The sequence below is a fragment of the Corella eumyota genome, chromosome 7 (genome assembly GCF_963082875.1).
Source record: "Corella eumyota chromosome 7, kaCorEumy4.1, whole genome shotgun sequence".
Lineage (NCBI taxonomy): Eukaryota > Metazoa > Chordata > Ascidiacea > Phlebobranchia > Corellidae > Corella > Corella eumyota.
Window position 1 is genome coordinate 10,579,424 of NC_137496.1, and position 18,252 is coordinate 10,597,675.

General features: G+C 34.2%; 4 protein-coding genes across 4 annotated transcripts; 2 read left to right on the forward strand and 2 right to left on the reverse strand.

Moving 5' to 3' along the window:
• The first annotated feature begins 1,402 nt into the window (after window positions 1–1,402).
• LOC145760331 (uncharacterized) lies at window positions 1,403–10,991 on the forward strand. The gene is made up of 6 exons (XM_082574195.1): window positions 1,403–1,413; window positions 1,950–2,079; window positions 9,957–10,056; window positions 10,121–10,239; window positions 10,349–10,564; window positions 10,965–10,991. Exons 1-6 carry the CDS (start codon window positions 1,403–1,405, stop codon window positions 10,989–10,991), a joined length of 603 nt encoding a protein of 200 aa, XP_082430321.1.
• On the reverse strand, window positions 4,304–9,130 carry LOC145760003 (xaa-Pro dipeptidase-like). The gene is made up of 12 exons (XM_082573868.1): window positions 8,991–9,130; window positions 8,608–8,791; window positions 7,943–8,134; window positions 7,823–7,870; window positions 7,515–7,576; window positions 7,278–7,445; window positions 6,505–6,651; window positions 6,061–6,209; window positions 5,623–5,807; window positions 5,439–5,549; window positions 4,874–4,957; window positions 4,304–4,806 (listed from the first exon to the last, which is right to left on the reverse strand). The coding sequence occupies exons 1-12, from the start codon at window positions 9,008–9,010 to the stop codon at window positions 4,648–4,650; spliced, it is 1,509 nt and encodes a 502-aa protein (XP_082429994.1). The 5' UTR covers window positions 9,011–9,130; the 3' UTR covers window positions 4,304–4,647.
• Window positions 10,992–11,390: 399 nt separating the features above from the next.
• LOC145760332 (tRNA wybutosine-synthesizing protein 5-like) lies at window positions 11,391–18,153 on the forward strand. Its single transcript, XM_082574196.1, has 10 exons — window positions 11,391–11,511; window positions 11,969–12,122; window positions 12,497–12,680; window positions 12,962–13,081; window positions 13,217–13,376; window positions 13,842–14,052; window positions 17,135–17,252; window positions 17,357–17,514; window positions 17,573–17,678; window positions 17,992–18,153. Exons 1-10 carry the CDS (start codon window positions 11,391–11,393, stop codon window positions 18,151–18,153), a joined length of 1,494 nt encoding a protein of 497 aa, XP_082430322.1.
• On the reverse strand, window positions 14,138–16,812 carry LOC145760002 (cytochrome P450 4V2-like). Its single transcript, XM_082573867.1, has 4 exons — window positions 16,352–16,812; window positions 15,882–16,078; window positions 15,273–15,483; window positions 14,138–14,971 (listed from the first exon to the last, which is right to left on the reverse strand). Exons 1-4 carry the CDS (start codon window positions 16,799–16,801, stop codon window positions 14,273–14,275), a joined length of 1,557 nt encoding a protein of 518 aa, XP_082429993.1. The 5' UTR covers window positions 16,802–16,812; the 3' UTR covers window positions 14,138–14,272.
• Window positions 18,154–18,252: the final 99 nt, after the last annotated feature.

Here is an 18,252-nt window from a genome sequence, read left to right on the forward strand (position 1 = left end):
GTGTGATTTTTAAACAAAGATTTAAGGGGTGTTAAAATCTGATTGGCTGAAATAATAGGAAAGTGTGAAGGTGTGTTTTTATTTAAAGTTGTGGATACACTCTTTCTATAGAACAAAGCAAAGTTAACTTCCTTTTTCAAAATATTTTTAAGTGTTTTTGTTTGTATTTTATTTTGGTAATGTTGTTAAAAAAGGTGCTTAGTTGTTTACCTTTGGTAGCTGAGCTCTTTGTCCACATCTAGCGGCCTAAAAAAATTAGAATTTGTCAACACTCGGTGGCAAAAGTGTAGTTGCTCTTTGTCAGCACCTAGTGCTATCAAAAGTTTTTTCTTAGTTCAGCCTCTAGCTTTTTTTGTTCAGTAATAAGTGTGGTTAAGTGGTCATGACGGTCTACGAGCCGAAAGGTTTCGGGTTCGAGCCGCACCGTTGCCACACCAATCTCCCGTTAGATCGGCGTTTAAAGATAACTTAAACATGTCAAAAGGTTTCGGGTTTGAGCCGCACCAATGCCACACCAATCTTCCGTTAGATCGGCGTTTACAGATAACTTAAACACACCAAAAGGTTTCTGGTTCGGGCCGCACCAATGCCTTATTATTTGCCCTTAAGCCCTGCGTTCACGGATAGCTCAAACACGTCACAACAGCACACCCTTCCCCAATAAAAAATATAAAACCTTAAGGTGATACGGGAAAAAATTAAAGTAATGTAAATATAAAATTTAAAATTGCATTTTTATTGCACATTTACAAATTACAGCGAGAATAAGTTAAAAAAATTGTGCAAAACACAAGATAAATTGCTTTAAACAACATTACTGTGGCAGCAACAACTTAGTTGTTCCTTAAATGCTTCACAACAGTAAATTAATAATTAACTTGGGGTATTATAATTATCATAAAATTCGTGTAAAATTAACTGCTTGTTTAACTAGCGATGACGTAGTTTTAGCTGGTATTATGACGTAGTTACAGCCGGAATTACGTCACGATTATTATTAAAATTTTGTTTTTGTCGCAGTTGAAACACTTTTGTTGCAGCAGTATAAAAGTTTTGATTGTTAACGTAGTTATGACGTCATAAAGACCGATAATGACGTCACGTCGATCCGCTGAGCGAGGTTTTTAACTCGTTCCACGTTTCTTTAATTTTATCCGCAAAATTTGATGCCGCTTCCGCGATATCGAATCCCTCTCCGTCCGAGTCTCCTCCGCGGGAGAAAAACGAAGTCGTCTTCGTCGAGTCCTGGATGATCTCTCGATCCTCCTCACTGGATTGGATGTTGTGTTTGGAACGGATCTCTTCCCTCGCCTTGGCGCGATCTGCTCTCCTCTTGGCTTGCTGACGTAACATCTTCTCTCTATGACGTAATAAATTTAAAATGACGTCATAGTTGTTAAGAATGACGTCATAGTTGTTAAGAATGACGTCATAGGTTAAATTGCCGTCGTAATTAATGTTGTGGAAATAGAATTTTATTTTTATTTAATTTTAAGAGAATACGAACTTTTTCTCGTTCATTAGCTCCCTTCTTCTTTGCCTTTCTTCCAAGTCCGCAACTTCCAGCTCTTCATCTTCTTCTTCATTTTGGTCTTCCGTTGTTGGATCGTCAGAAAATATTTTAAGCTGTTTTTCAACCTTAAGAAAAAATGTATTTTAATTATTTTTTTTCAAACTTAGCAAAATACAATTTACTAAATATTTGGCAGCGTGGTGTAGTGGTCAGAACTCTTGGCTTAACCACATAAGGCTCTGAGTTTAATTCCCAGTGCTCTCATGCTGTAGAGCCCTTAAGTAAGGCGCTATAAACAGTATGAACTTCTGCTATGCCAACACTTAATCAGCAGCTTAAATATCAGGCAATTATAATTTATAATATCCCAAACTGCCAAAGTCAACTTAAGTCTGGGTTGGGGTAACAAATATTACTCTATGTTTGGGTTGTGAAGTCAATCTTCCCACATCAAGGATAGATACTTTTATAAAATAACTCATAAATTGCTGAAAAATCAAATTCTGTTTACCGTTCCTTTTATCATTTGTTTTCCTATAATCTCCATTATAAATAAAACACTCTTTTTTTCACTAAAAATATTTCTATAATTCTCGAATTTTTAACAGTTTCTTTCCTGAAATAATATTCAGATTCAAAATTGAAATAATCAGTTAGATTAAAACAGATAATAAAGAATAATAATCAATAATGATCGGTTCTTTGTAATAGGTTTTAACCTAGGCTATATTATTGATTAAACCCCTTTATTATTATTATAATAAAATATAATAAACTCTGAATTATTATATAAGTACATTTAAATTACGGTACTTTTTTTCAAGCTTTTTTGTAAGTATTTTAGTTGTATTTAAATTAAAACATTTCTAGTAGTTGTTTACCATATGTAGCTGCCTACAAAACAGTTTTAATAGCAGCCTACAAATTTATATAGCACCCTACACAACATATTTGTTACAATTTTCATTTGAAAACAAGTCGCTATCTCATAAACATATCGTCTTGAAATTTTACGATTTCAAATCTCCCTCTTGTACAAACAACTGAACTCGCTTGGGTATAGCTAAGTGTAAATATCAAGTCACCTTCTTTCAATAAAGGAATACGTGAGCTTACAATACAATAAATCAAAGTCATGTTATTAAGATGAAATTTCTTGGAAATTTGGATTTTTTTGTTTGAAATTAAGATTATCTTTTATTATATCATGGGCTTCACAACGATAAAAGAAAAATTCGAAAAACAAAAAAATTTAATTTATTTTTATACCCGTTTCTTTTTAGGTTTTTATATTTTTTGCGATTGTGTCGTGTTTAAGCTATCCGTAAACGCCAGGCTCAAGGGCGAATAATGTGGCATTGGCGCGACTCGAACCCGAAACCTTTTGACGTGTTTAAGCTATCTGTAAACGCCACGCTCAAGGGTGAATAATGTGGCATTGGTGCGGCTCGAACCCGAAACCTTTTGGTGTGTTTGAGCTATCTGTAAACGCCAGGCTCAAGGGCAAATAACGTGGCATTGGCGCGGCTCGAACCCGAAACCTTTTGGTGTGTTTGAGCTATCTGTAAACGCCAGGCTCAAGGGTGATTAATGTGGCATTGGCGCGACTCGAACCCGAAACCTTTTGACGTGTTTAAGCTATCTGTAAACGCCACGCTCAAGGGTGAATAATGTGGCATTGGTGCGGCTCGAACCCGAAACCTTTTGGTGTGTTTGAGCTATCTGTAAACGCCAGGCTCAAGGGCAAATAACGTGGCATTGGCGCGGCTCGAACCCGAAACCTTTTGGTGTGTTTGAGCTATCTGTAAACCCCAGGCTCAAGGGCAAATAACGTGGCATTGGCGCGGTTTGAACCCGAAACTTTTTGGTGTGTTTAAGCTATCTGTAAACGCTGGGCTCAAGGGCAAATGATGTGGCGTTGGTGCGGCTCGAACCCGAAACGTTTTGGTTTGTTTGAGCTATCGGTAAACGCCAATCTAAGGGCAAAAAATGTGGCGTTGGTGCGGCCTTAACCCGTAACCTTTCGGCTCGTAGTCTGCTGCCAAGACCGTTATACTACACTTTAAAAAAGAAGATATTACGAAGTAATTTTTTTTTCGAAAAAAATGATTTTGTTTTTGTACTGTTAAATAGTTGTATGGACATTTTCCAATGCAACCTATACAAAGTTTAATTCTTTTTATAACGGTAAAGAAAATTAATTTCTTTATACGATTAATAACGTATATTAAATTTCGCGTTTGCTTGCAAAGTCCAGACTTAACTCAAAGTTAACCAATTTATTTTTATTATTGTAAACAACGTGTTTTGTACAAATAATTTACAATTACGTTTTTTTGAACAGACCGGCGCCGCTATTCTTTGGCTCATAACAAGAGGTCCTTGGATCGAACCCCACTGCTTCCATTTTTAAAGTTTTGAAAGTGCCAACATTAGATTCTATAAAGACTACAAAGAGCGGAAAAGAGCTTCTACAAATATAGCTCATTCTACAAAGACCAAGAAATTGCCAATCGAAAAATTAAAAAGATCAGGGTATATTAAAGGTTAGTTGTATTAATAGAAATGCAACTCGAGACTGGGTTGGGGTAACAAATGTTACTCTGTGTTTAGGCCGTTGAGTCGACCTTTTAACATCTATTATGTTGTTTTAGCATACTTGAAATTTAAAATATCTGATTGTGGTTTAGACTTCTTTATTGACTATGATTTAAAATCACTGATACGAAAACACGAACTTTTTTATCAATTTGGAATTTTTAAACATAAAACAAAATTATAATTTTTAGGGTATGTTTTATATATATACATATGATTTACAATCATGAAATACTAAATATATTTTCCTGTTCCGAAAAATCATTAAAAAAAAAAAGTACAAAATTACATTTTTTCGAAATTATATGAAGGTATAGTATAATCTGTTCAAAAATTTTTACATTTGAACTTTATTTAAATATATCCAACAAGAGATAATTACACAGTATATATAATCAATGTTTAGTAACACTTTTAAAGTTAAGGCCCAATGTACATAAACACATGTTTAAAGATAAAGAAATTAAAGAAAACAGAAAAAAAATTGCAGCTTCGAATAATTAGATGGCTTTATACAATGTTGTAGTTCTTCCAAATTAGGACTTGGGTACTGGTAAAATGGTCCCAATTTCACCGTGATCAACTATATTAGCCCCTTCTTGCATTAAGGCTTCGATTTCATCAACTTCTCGTGGAACTACTGTCAGCATTTCCATTCCTGTGGTAGTTATTGCAACATTGTCTTCAATTCTTACCTAAAAAAATGTTTCGGTGAAGATTTTGTTGGAGTTATGTAAATTAGAAATATGGAAATTATTTTACCCCTCCAAAATTTCGAAACCTTCGGATTGCTTCTGGGTTCATAAATCGAGAAAATTCTGGGTTGTTTAAAGCTTCTTCAATAATCTAATAAATTTAAACAAAAATTGAAATAATCGTGGATTTTTGGGTTTCATACAATTCTAACGGTTAAGGCACTTAGCATCATTTTATGGGGTTCTATAACCCCTTTTTTGGGTTAATTTTCCCCTCTAGGGTTCAATTACCCTTTTTAGGGGTTTAATTTTTCCCATTAGTTTTCCTAATTTTTAAACCCTTCTTGGGGTTTAATTCCCCCTCCCCCCTTTGGGGTTCAATTTTGCCTTTTTAGGGTTCGATTCCTCCTTGGGTTTAATTACCCTTTTTTTGGGGTTCAATTTTCCATTCTGGGTTTCAATTTCCCCTATTTTGGGATTTAGTTTACCCTTAAGGGGTTAATTTTCTTTTTTTGGGGGGTTTATTTTGCAGAGTAATAAACTAATTTTACGTTGACTAATTTTAGACTAATTTTACGTTGTGAAGTCGGACTTTTTACATTAATAATAAATCGATTTAAAAATAAACTTGCCGGCCAGTTGAAATAGATGCCAGGCTCAACGGTGAGAACCATTCCAGCTTGCATGGTCCTTGCTGTTCTCAAACTCCTTAACCCAGCTTCTGATCTTCTTTCTGGTCCATTCTTCGTAAAAAATTAAAATTTATTTAAAAAAATCAAAAAAATTGTTTTGTTTTTTTGACAACGCTGGACTAACCTCGGGGTAACCCCCTACATCGTGTACATCATGCCCCATGAAATGACCCAGTCCGTGAGGCATAAAAATTGCCCCGAATCTTACTTTCATCATCTCGTCAACGTCCCCGTGAATTAACCCCAACTTTTTCAGCTCCCCGAGTTGAACACGGTCAGCTAGTAAATGCATATCAACCCAGGAAACACCTTTCAAAAAGTTAATTAAAATAATTAATTCTTTTATACAACTAATTAATGGATAGCCTGTCCTACAGTCGTCATTTTAATTGTTGTAATATGGTCACAACTCTCAACTAATATTTGTCAGGGATAATTTACTCGCACCACAAACGTTTTTTTTTTGTAGGTATTATAAATTAGACATCTATATATATATATATATATTATCCACCGGGCTCCATTATATTCAGATAAAGTAACTTTTACTTAATTAATTCACCTGGTTTCAAGGCCTTGTGTACAGCTTTCGTAGCCTTTAACACCGCACTGTAAATTCCCTTCTGGTCTTCTGTGAACTTCCCATTAACTGGATAAGAACAAGAGATATCACTTGCATAGCAGTAATACTCCCCTCCCATATCAAACATACTAAAAAGTAATATTTGGCTAAAATATATTGTGGAAAAAAAACCTTTAGTGGTAAAACACCAAGTGCTCTTACCACTTTTCTAATGCTGTAGCGCCTTAAGGCACTATAAACAACATAAAACTTAATCTGCAGGTAGATTATTGGGCAAATATAATTTATAATATCCTAAACTATTAAAGATAACTTAAGACTGGGTTGAGGTAACATAAGTTACTTTATGTTAAGGTTGTGAAATCGACCAAAAAAAAATTAAATAAAAACAAGAAAAAAAAACAAAAACGATTGAAATTTTACCACATATCTCCATCTTTCATATGCCCATCGTTGGGTGCACCAGCGTGTCCATAATGTAATATAGCTCCATGATCACCGCAAGCACCTATGCAAGTATAAGCAACATGTCGACACCCACCAAAAGTATATACTAGATGTTTAAACAAACTAAAAACAAATTTAATTTTTTAAATGACCAAACAAAAAAAATTTATAATTTAAATATTGTATTTTTGGATGTTTTAATGTCATGTTTTTGTGTGTAATTCAAGAATTGGCAATTCACCAATCCATTTCCTGTTCTGTCCACAGAATTAGCAAGTTTGCAAATTTGTTTGCATAATTTCGCGATCATATTGTTCAATCAAATATAGCAAATATTTGCTTTTTGTTACATAGTTTAAGATGTAAGGTAATTATTAAGCCGATGGTAGTTTAACATTGTACAATAAATATGTTAAATATTGTTTGATTTAAATTAAAAATTGAAATTTAAAAGCGAAAATTTTGTACAAGTTACAATATACCAACCTGGCTTCACTACATGAGGTCCTGGGTTCAATTCCTACTGCTCTCATGTATAACCATTGAGTAAGGCGCTATAAATGGTACGAACTTCTGTTAAGCCAATACTTAATCAGCAGCATAATTATCAGGCAATTATAATCTATAATATCCCAAACTGACGAAGTCAACTTAAGACTGGGTCGGGGTAACTGATGTTTCTCTATGTTTAGGTTGTGAAGTCGACCTTTCTACATAGAGGATAAATAAAAAAATATATATAATATTACCTTTCCGCTTGGTATTCCATCCACCCAGGTTTAATTCTTCTCATTAACTCCTTGTGAGCCTCACTGCTTACTCTGTTCACGTACCTTAATACTTCTAATTCCTGCTCACTCTTAATTACTCTACATTCTGATATAACAGGGTGCAGGATTCGATTGTTCACCGAAAAACTAAAAATTATCAACTTATTAGATGCTTTTAAAAGACATTGAAGAAAAAGTAAATTTTAATTGCTTTACTTGCTAATTCCATCAAAAGCAGCTTCGCGTGTAGTCAAGCTACTATCGGTGTTTAATCCTTTCTGTAAAAAATAACCTTAATATAAAAGAACCCAGTGGAAAAAAAATTAATTTAAAGGCCTTTAAAATATAGAAAAATCTGCTGTTTTTTGGTGTGCAGGTAAAAAATTTATTTTTATTTGAAGTTGCAATTATATTACGACAATTAAAATCCTGACTATAGGGCAGGCAATAAACAATGTTTGATAAATACTAAATCTTGTATTTTTACATAACATAATTACTTAAATGTTTAAACTATTATTTACCAACGTCAAAAGAGTCCCAGCTTCCATCTCCTTTAGAGCTGCTTCAATCTTAAAAATAAATTTAAATCCAAATAAAAATCGAAAACTGAGTCTTGAAAACAAAAAACAATCTTAACTTACATCTTCCACGAATTTCACGTCATCCACTGCATATTTTGCTTTAAAATAGCTGGGAGGATAAATTTCTCCCATCCAAACTCTATATGATGGAGGAAGCTTTACGATGAACAGCGTCGTCTTCCCTGTTTTGACATCGATACATCCAAAACAATCCGACTCAGTAACTCCGAAACACCATTGAAAGAACGACTCCTAAAATTTGATAAATATTGTTGTATATTATAGGTTTAATGATCGAAATTTAAAAACACTTTTTAAGCAAAAAAATCCCCGTCTTTTTGGACCTGAATTCGGATTATTTTATGATTTTCCTTTTTTTCGTGGATTTTTTAGGATTTGGATCTTTTTGGAGGGGTGTTAGGATTTTTAGAGGGGTATTTTGTCAGTTTTTTGAGGGGTATGTGGACCTTTTGTTGGAGGGGTATTTGGACCTTTTTGGAGGGGTATTTGGTCTTTTTTGGGGGTGTTTGTACCATTTTTGGGGGGGGTATTTAGACCTTTTTTTGGCGGGGTATTTGTACCATTTTTGGGGAGGGGATTTAGACCTTTTTGGAGGGGTATTTGGTCTTTGTTTAGAGACGTATTTGGACCTTTTTTGGAGGGGTATTTGCATTATTATTTTGAAAAACTACTTAATATTTGGCCCTGAAACCCGAAAGTCCCACCTGTCTGAAGACTGGTTCTACATCAGTTGAATCTTGTTGTTTTTGTTCTCCTCCTTGTAGAAGAACAACAGAGTTTTCCGGAAGATTCTCAAGTTTAAGAAGCTCGGCACACAATCTTTTCCGATTGTTTGCAAATAAGCTCATCGGAACCGGGAAAGTGTTCCCGCCAAGGCAAAAGACAGGCCTAAAAATCAAAAATAACACAATGTCAAAAACATAGGGGTCATAGTGTCATAAACCCCATCAAAACGATTGGGGAAAAATTAAATTTGGGGGTAAATTCCCCTGCCCCTTACTCTGTAGAATAAAGTAATAGTACTTAAGTAAGGGGGACCCCGAACTGGGTCTTGTTGTAAGTTTAAAATAGCAAAACAAAATCTTACTCAGCTTTTGGTCGATCCATTTTATTTTTAAACTTGTTCAAATAATAAAATTAATTAATATTTTGGTAACACTAATTAAAAAAAACATGAAAAAGTATTAAAAAATTTGATTTTTGAATCGAATTTCGTTTCCCAGAGTCTATTTTAATTTGTCTAATTGAAACCTTGCTTTTAATTTTTTTAAACCTATAATTTTCTAACCAAACTTTTGTTTGTTTTGATTTGTCCACGTGACACTACAACAGTGTTGTCAACTTATTTTGTTGTCATTTTACTGAAATTGACAACTTACGCGAAGTTACATTTGACTAAAAAATTACATTTTAAAATAACCCCCTTTTTTAAAAAACTAAATGTATTCTGTTAGCTAGGTAGTGCAGTTAGAAAAAAATTACGAATCAATACAGCCAACTAGTATGAAATGTTTTTTAGGAAGATAAGTTTAGAATGAAAAGCAGTTTTTAATTGCTATAATTGTACCAGTTCAGTTTTAAGTTTTATATATACGCTATGCAGAATTACGGTAAAAATATAAAAAGGTATCTAAAATGAATTATAGTTTTTGCTGATAGATTATATAAACAGACTTAAGTAAGTATATTTAGCTAAAAATGAATCTAATAACAAAAGATTATTTAATATTTTTATTTTTTAATTAAAATTTTTAAAAGTTCGCCTGAATTAAAATTATATGATGTTTATATTAATATAAAAAAGGATTTTATTATTACATCATTGGATTACGTTCTAATAACAATAATCTATTCTTGAAATCACAATAGAAGAAAATAATAAACAAACTGAAAAAAACTTTTCGGATTTAGTTCAGATTTTAAAACAAAAAAAATTACAAAATTTAAAAGTCAGGATATTTAGCCAAACATGGCTTCAGAAAAAAAATTAGCTTATCTGTTTGTTATTTTGGTCGTTGGAAATTTATTTATTTGCGGAACTGAAGCTTTTGAGTGTTACAGTTGCCAGAATAAAGCAGACGACGCCACCTGTAATCAAGGTTTAACAACCTGTACAAACTCCACGACTAAGTGCGTAACAGTAGCTAGACATGGTAAGTGTTTTTTTTATTGTTTAACCCCAAATTTGACAGAAAAAATATCGAATTTATGTTCTAGGGAGCGGTGGAGATATAATAGATAAAAGATGCGCTGAACCAGAGGATTGTTTAAATGATGAAGTTGTGTCGGAATCGTTAGCTATCATCTGCTGCGGAACAACTAAATGCAATACAGAGGTATCCAATACATTTAACCCCAATTTGCTGTCTAAATTAGCCCCCAAAAAGCATATTTTAGTAGCTTTAAGTGCTTTAACATTTTAAAAAACGTTTTACTTGTTTTTAGACGACTGAATGGCCTGTTATCCCAATCGATTTTCTTACTCAATCAGTCGGTACAAACCCATCTATATTCCTCAGTACTGTAATTACATACCAGGTCCTGTTTACTATTATATATGCAGTGGCTGTTGTGTATATTATATTCAACAAGCCAAGGGAAAAGTCATCGCAAAGATCCAACAAGGTCGACGCTGAGTACAACAGTCCAGTAGGCAACGAGGTATTTACATAACAATAAAACACTACTAAAAATTTTCTGAGTACTTTGTTTAAAGTGTTGATGGAATATTTATTTAGATTTATTTATCCTTGATGTGGGAAGGTCGACTTCACGACTTTAACATAGAGTAACATTTGTTACCTCAACCCAGTCTCGAGTTGCCTATGACAGTTTGGGATATTATTTATTATAATTGCTCAATATTAATATGCTGATAATGTGCTGGCATAGCAGGAGTTCATACAGTTTATAGCGCCTTACTTAAGGGTGCTACAGCATGAGAGCGGTGAGGATTGAACCTAGGACCTCATGTAGTGAAGTCAAGTGTTCTGACTACCACATCAAGCTGTCGGTTAAATATTTTAAATATTTAAAATTTGAATTTGCTCTTTTTTTACAGGAATTAGAAATGATTGAACTGGAATAAAATTATTCAAAAAAATGAAGTTTATTTTATTTGCAATTTATTCTATTATTCCATTTTTGCGATGTTTTCAATAAAATATTCTTCATTTAAAGTGTTTTAAATTTTCAGTTTCAAATTTAAACAAAAGTTATTCGCAATATTGTAAGTAGGCCTTTGTAAACCATATGCTAAAACTTTTTCTTGTATTGGCGTATTATTCTTTCCTTAAATAGTTCTAACTTCCTGGTTATAGTGTAACATGCAAACAACAAACTGTTAGCAGCTTAACTTGAAAGCGGGTTTCGTTAGACAAGTATGTTAAAAATACAGGCATTGTATATAGTATTATAAGTAAGTTAGGGTTAGTTAAGTTATAGAAATAGAATTAAATATGTTTTTTGCTATGTTAAGGCTTAAAAAATGTTAAAATTGGTAACTGTTGTTGTTTTAATATCGGCCTGCGAGTGTTTATTAAACGGGCATATGTTAAACTTCGGTTTTCAACAAGAAGTTTCTGTTAAAACGACTGAAATTTATAACGGTAAAAAGCACACTAATTATTCAGTTTTTAAAATCCTAAAATACGCAGCTAAACGTACAAATTTATACATAAGCCTATGTTCTATGCTGTCTCTATTTATGCTATATAATTGTACATGAAATACACATATTACTAGTAGCGTAGTGTAATGGTTAGAACACTTAGCTTCACTAAATGAGGTCCTGGGTTCGATCCCCACTACTCTAATGCTGTAGCACCCTTAAGTAGGGCGCTATAAATGCTATTAATTTCTGCTGTGCCAAAAACCAATCAGCAGCTTAATTATTGGGCACTTATACTTAATATTATTCCAAACTGTTAAAGTTAACTTAAATCTGGGTCAGGGTAACAAATATTACTCGATGTTTAGGTTGTGAAGTCGGCCTTTCCACATCAACAATAGTTGAATAAGAAAAAGGGATAACATTGAATAACTTATTGTTATTCTATTTTCTAGTACCTCAACCGTTTGAATTTTATGAGAGATATGTGAAGCCTCGAACTCCAGTAATATTTCGAGGTGCTTCGTTAAGTTCGAGGGCTACTTCTTTATGGACAACGAGTTACTTACAAGAGGAATACGGGAGTCTAGTTGTTCGTCTCGAAGCAAGGTATTATGTATTGTGGACCTTAGTTTAGGGACGACTTAACGGCCTAATTTTTAATTAATTTGCGTTAGCTGGACCAATTTATAAGTAACATTTGTCGTTTTTATGAACTGATTTTATGTTATTAACCTGCTAACTATAGTTTTTAAAACTTTATAAACACTAAGTAAACAGCCCGCCCTAAAGTCGACATTTTAATTGTTGTGATATGGTCGCAACTCGCAACTAATATTTGCCCGCAATAATTTACCCACACACCACAAACAGGAGTTTTATGTATTTTGTAGGTCTGCAAATTAGAAATACATATATAGAGATGCTAAATAAACATATACTTTATATTGAAAATAATATATTTTTTTTTTAATTACCCATAGAGGTGAAGCTGACACTACATTGCCTGTAACAGATATGGGGCTAGGAAGAGATACGTTAAGTCATTTTATAACCCATATAAATCACGCCAATGCCTACGTCATATCACAAATTCCAATTCCGATGGAGAAAGATGTCAACATACCTCCTTGTCTACAATGTGGGAATATCGCTAGAGGAATACAGGTTGGTTAAAGAAACTGTGATATTGAGAACTCTTAACTTTATTCCTTAAGGTCCGGGGTTCGATCCCCACTGCTTTCCTTTAGGTTCTGGATTCGATTCCCACAGTTTTCAAGCTGTAGCGTTTTAAGTCATGTGCTATAAATAATATGAACTTCTGCTGAGACAATACTTGATCAAAAGATTAATTATTAGGCAATTGTAATCTATAATTTCCAAAACTGCTAAAGACAACTCAACCAAAAACGAAAAAAACAGACTGAAAATTATTGTTTTTTTTACAGGAGGTTCATTTGTTTATCACAGCAAAGGGTGGGCAGACTCTTCTTCATAGAGATCCCTACAGCAACATCCATTGTGTGTTTAATGGAACAAAGGATTGGATTTTGGTCCCTGATGAATATGTAAGTTAAAATGTTTAAAATAACAATAAGTTAAAAATAACTTTATTTGTGATGGTCTGACATTTAAACCTTTTTTTACATGGAATTTCATTTAACATGTAAACCCATTACATTTAAACCCAACTTATTATTTAGAGTGGTCAAATTTATCAAAGTCCAACTTCAAATGATGAATTTGGAGGATTCTCGTTAATAGATGTCGATAAAGTTGACTTAGAAAGATTTCCTCTTGTTAAAGATATTAAAATATCGAAAGTAACTTTGAATAAAGGGGATTGCATTTTTATACCAGGAGGTAAGTAACATTTGTTACCCCGGCTCAGTCCCGAGTTCCTTTGGCAGTTTGGGATATTATTGAATATAATTGCCCAGTAATTATGCTGCTGATTCAGTGCTGGCTCAGCAGGAGTTTATACTGTTTATAGCGCCTTACTCAAGGGCGCTACAGCATGAGAGCAGTGGGGATTGAACCCACGACCTCATGGTGGTATGGCAACTGTTCTTACCACTACACCACGCTGCTGGTAAGCTGCTGATTAAGTGCTGGCTCAGCAGAAGTTTATACCATTTATAGTGCCTTACTCAAGAACACTACAGCATGTGAGCATTGGGGATCGAACCCACGACCTCTTGTAGTTATACTAAACAATCCTTAATATAGAAGCCCTTAAGCCTGTACTTAAACTATGTTATCTATCACAACTTTTTTATTATAAACATCTTTTACCCAAATTTAATAAGGAAATATTTATTTTAAAAGGGTATTGGCACCAGGTCAGAGTTAACGGTGAATACAACACCGCAGTTTCGATCTGGTTTACCCGGAATTTCAAGAACTCCGAACAAGATTGGTCGAACTGCAAAGATCAAGATTACGATTTCACACCAATGTCAGATGTGGACGTTCTTTGGCGATTTTCGGGCAATAACGAATCAATGCCACAAGGACATATTGATATTCATGTACTTAGGTAAGTTATAGCTTCTATTTTATATAAACTAGTCGATAGCTTGCCCTGCAGTCGGTATTTTAATTGTTGTAATATGGTTGCAACTCATAACTAATACATCTTAATTACAGAACACTTAGTATTACAGCACACACTAGAATGTATTTACAAGTGATTATACTTATAAATTGCATAAGAATTAATAATATGAACTGTACAGAATGTTGTATAAAAATCAATCTTACGCCGATTTCTCTCTTTCTTTTATACTTAACCCCACTGGACCTGCGGGCCGTAGAATTAAATCCCCTACCATCTCAAGACCCTCGCGTTGTGCAGTCGCAGTGACGTCATAGTGACGTAATATTTTCGCTAGAATCACTTTTTCTTCCATGAGAGCGAATTTTTGGCCGACGCAGTTTCGAGGGCCAGCTGAGAACGGAATATAAGCAAACGGGTGACGGTTAAGAATATTCTCTTTTGTAAAGCGATCTGGGTCGAATTCTTCGGGGTTTTCCCACACTTGGGGGTTATGGTGAATGGAGTAGGGTAACAGGGTGACTTGTGAGCCCTTGGGTACCCTGTACCCATCTAATTCACAATCTTCAGTTGTAACTCGAGCAAACATCGGCACTGATGGATACAACCTCAACGATTCCTTGATAACACGACCTAAGTAACTTAACTCTCTTAAACTGTCCATTGTGAAGGTCATGTCTACGTCATTCGACCCCATGACGTCATCAATCTCTTTCTGAACCCGGCGTTGGATTTTAGGGTAGCGACCTAGCAAATATAGTGTCCAGGTCATTGCAGCAGCGGTCGTGTCGTGACCCTCAAACATAAAAGTGTCAACCTCTTCTTGGATCCCGGAGAAAGATAACTTCTCCCCATCTTCTGTTTTTGCTTCCAAGAGGACATCCATAAACGCTAATCTTCGCTGTAAAAAGAAGTCCATCAATTAACAAGTGTGTTTACGTTGTGAAAAAGTCAATTTTTGGGAGTGACAATGTTCTGAAAAAACAATGGTCTGACAATGTGGTGTAGTGGTCAGGACACTTTGCTTCACTACATAAGGTCCTGGGTTCGATTCCATCTGCTCTCATGCTGTAGCGCCCTCGAGTAAGGCAATGGGTCGGGGTAACAAATGTTAATCTATGTTAAGGCTTTAAAATCGACCTTTTTTTACAAAAATTTCCTAAAGAAGATCTAATTTAAGATATTTAAAAGCAATAGTTTACTTTTTTCGGAAAATCGTCTTCCGAGTTGTCGTTCTTAACTTCTGCTTCTTTTATTTTATTTTCGTTGATTCGGTCCCTGATAACAGATCGGGTAAACCCATGTAAAGTTGCTAGAAGTTGTTTTTGTTCTTTTCCAAACTCAGTTCTGTCGAAAACAAAATCGGGCCAAACTAAGGGCGTTTTTTGACGATACTGGATCAATCCAGCAAGCCTAGAAATACAGAAAACAGTATTAAGACACTTCCTACAGTTGGGATTTTATTTGTTGTAATATGGTTGCAGTTTTATTTATTTTGTAGGCCTATAAATTAAACATGTCGTCCATCAAGCCCCCTCACATATAAAATTACTGTTTTTTTTCTTTGGTGCAGAAAAAGATATCGTTAAAAATGTTCATAAATTTCTGCACCTTTAATTCTGTCATATCATGATGTGAAAAACTGCACGTGTCCTTATTTAAACAATAGCGCATTAAAAATCAATAAATTTCTATTTGCTATTTCCAAAGCAAACACTTTACTTAAGTGAATGTAACTAACAAAACAAACATAAAAATGCTCTTTGAGCATCAGGGTCTTATTTAGAAACAATTTTTAACGCTCATTTTACCTGTATAGCGCTTTAACATACGCCGAGTCTTCGTCATTTTGTGCCTTTACACTTTTTCCCATCGCAGTTTCGCATATAATATCCAAAGCACATAACGCAACACATCGACTGAGGTCAATATCCTTGTCTTGTTTCATTAAACTTTGTAATTTCTTAACAAGAAGATTTGATTGGTTGTTCATCACTTCAAGAAAATCCTGCAAAAAACACGAAAATATTACCAAAAATTTTTTTACAGAATAAACATTTGGCCGAAAATCATATGCCTGAAAACGCCAATTTACCGACAATAAGACACTTTTTATTAACCCCCTTTTACCCCTACCCCATCTCTGGAAAACGACCCCTAGTATTTGAACAAAAATGATCAAAATTTCGGTTAAAAATGTCGTTTTCGAAATTTCAGTTTTTCGGGCAAAATTTTATTCGCTCAAACGGGAATTTCTCAACAAAATAAAAGTGAAGATTACCTGTAATATACTGAAATGAAAAGAGGGGGTTATCAATTTTCTCCGCTGAAACCATTTTCCGCCATTCGAAGTTAAAAGCCCTGTTCCCAACCATGGATGTAGAAAAGTATAAACAAACGATTTTTCTATATGTTTCGAGCTTTTTAAGATCGTCTCTGCTGAATCTGGGTGTAAGACAACCATAAACGGTAAAGGACCTAGCCATAAAGCTAAAAACTTCGCACCAGTGCTTTCAATATACAGTTTCGCCATCCCGCAAACGTATTTAAAGAAGGTAGCAGGGTCGCCAGCAAATAAGTAAGCATGTCCGATGACTGGGTAAGCTCTTTCGTAGATAGTTGGCAATTTTGATAAGTCCCATCTATCTTTAACGTACTTGTAAAAGTACTTTCTGTAAGATAATATCATAACACATGTTGCTACTAGAATGGCAGCTGTACCATAAGCCATATTAACAGCTAACTAAACCTATAAAAAAAGGTTTATATTAATTAAGTTATAGTTCATATGCATATAACTATTACAGAGTTCTTTTCTGTAGCGCTTATGCTATGGCTTAGTAACATTGCCTGTAATAAAGTTGTTTTCCTTTGCGACGATGTAATATAATAACCTATATCCAACGAAGCATGCAAAATTTCTCTCTTATCTTTTTTTATATCGTTCTCTAAAAAAACATGACTCTTGTGACATTTAAAAATGTCAAACTTTTTGTTTTTGCCGCCCAGCTATTTAAGCGGTATTTGGTTTTCAAGAATTAACTGAAAATTTTATATTTTTTAGGTCTGTGTTGCTGTCTCTAGCCAACAAAGATGGGTTAATATCGATCGACGAATTTTGTGAAAACTTCATCGGAGGTAAATCGAAAACTAACTACGACGTTGAAGGGGTTAGAAGACAGGTAATAACATATACAGGACGGATGGGGTACTAGGTTCGAATCCCGTCCATAACTATTTCGTTATTTTATTTTTGCTTAAATTAATTAACCAATTTTGTCTACAGCTAAAAATTGAGTTTAATAATTCCGAATACGTGACGTCATCTGCTGTTAGGGGATTCACCGTCGACGAGTTAAAGAAATTAGTGATTACAATTGAAGGAACAGATGTGTCAAATACCGACAAGTTCGAATACAGCTTCGTAAGCAGTGATGACGTCATGTAAGTACAATAGTGACGTCATGTTTGGGTTGATGATGACGTAAGTTTGTTTTGTTAGTGACGTCATCAAGAATCTTCTAGAAGAGCAGGGAGAATTCACGAAACAGGATTTTGTGGATTTATATCGAAGTGCGCTTGGTGGTTCAACTTTAGTTGGCGAAGAGGTATTTTATTTTTTATTATAAGACCTGATGACGTAATAATAAGAGCGTCAGCATTGTGTAGTGTTTAGAACACTTGGTTTACTACATGAGGTCTTGGGTTTGATCCCTACTGCTTCTTTGCTGTAGCAGCCTTTATATAGGGCGCTACAAACGGTATAAAAACTTGCTAACCAATATTAAATCAGCAGCATAAATACCGGGCAATTACATATAATAATAATATCCCAAACTGACAAAGGCAACTTAAGACTTGGTCGGGGTAACAAATAATATTCATATCGCCAAATTTTAACAACTTTTTCGATTTTTTTAGATATTTTTAAACCTTGATCCATCCGGATTCCAAAAAGTAACAATTAACGAAGTGAAAAAGAATCTTAAGGCCGCTTTATCCCCTTTTTCAAAAGCAGTAAACCATGACCCAACTAATGAAAGGTTATGGTTACGTCATTTGAGACAAAGAGACGAATTATAATTAAGTTTAACAACATTGTTTATAAGTTTAAAAAAGGAACAATTGGTGTATTGTAAGGGTATGTATTTGCAATAAATAAGGATAAATAACAATAAAGAT

Coding starts and splice junctions, on each gene's coding strand:
- LOC145760332 (XM_082574196.1), top strand. CDS start 11,391: ATGTTAAAATTGGTAACTGTTGTTGTTTTAATATCGGCCTGCGAGTGT. Junction 12,681..12,961: donor ATATCGCTAGAGGAATACAG/GTTGGTTAAAGA, acceptor TTTTTTTTACAG/GAGGTTCATTTGTTTATCAC. Junction 14,053..17,134: donor ATTGATATTCATGTACTTAG/GTAAGTTATAGC, acceptor TATATTTTTTAG/GTCTGTGTTGCTGTCTCTAG.
- LOC145760002 (XM_082573867.1), bottom strand. CDS start 16,801: ATGGCTTATGGTACAGCTGCCATTCTAGTAGCAACATGTGTTATGATA. Junction 15,484..15,881: donor TATGTTAAAGCGCTATACAG/GTAAAATGAGCG, acceptor CTGTATTTCTAG/GCTTGCTGGATTGATCCAGT. Junction 14,972..15,272: donor AAGACGATTTTCCGAAAAAA/GTAAACTATTGC, acceptor TTCTTTTTACAG/CGAAGATTAGCGTTTATGGA.
- LOC145760003 (XM_082573868.1), bottom strand. CDS start 9,010: ATGGATCGACCAAAAGCTGA. Junction 7,446..7,514: donor GCTTTTGATGGAATTAGCAA/GTAAAGCAATTA, acceptor GATAATTTTTAG/TTTTTCGGTGAACAATCGAA. Junction 6,210..6,504: donor ATGAAAGATGGAGATATGTG/GTAAAATTTCAA, acceptor ATTACTTTTTAG/TATGTTTGATATGGGAGGGG.
- LOC145760331 (XM_082574195.1), top strand. Junction 2,080..9,956: donor TTATAAATAAAACACTCTTT/TTTTCACTAAAA, acceptor GAAGCTTTTGAG/TGTTACAGTTGCCAGAATAA. Junction 10,240..10,348: donor CAACTAAATGCAATACAGAG/GTATCCAATACA, acceptor ACTTGTTTTTAG/ACGACTGAATGGCCTGTTAT.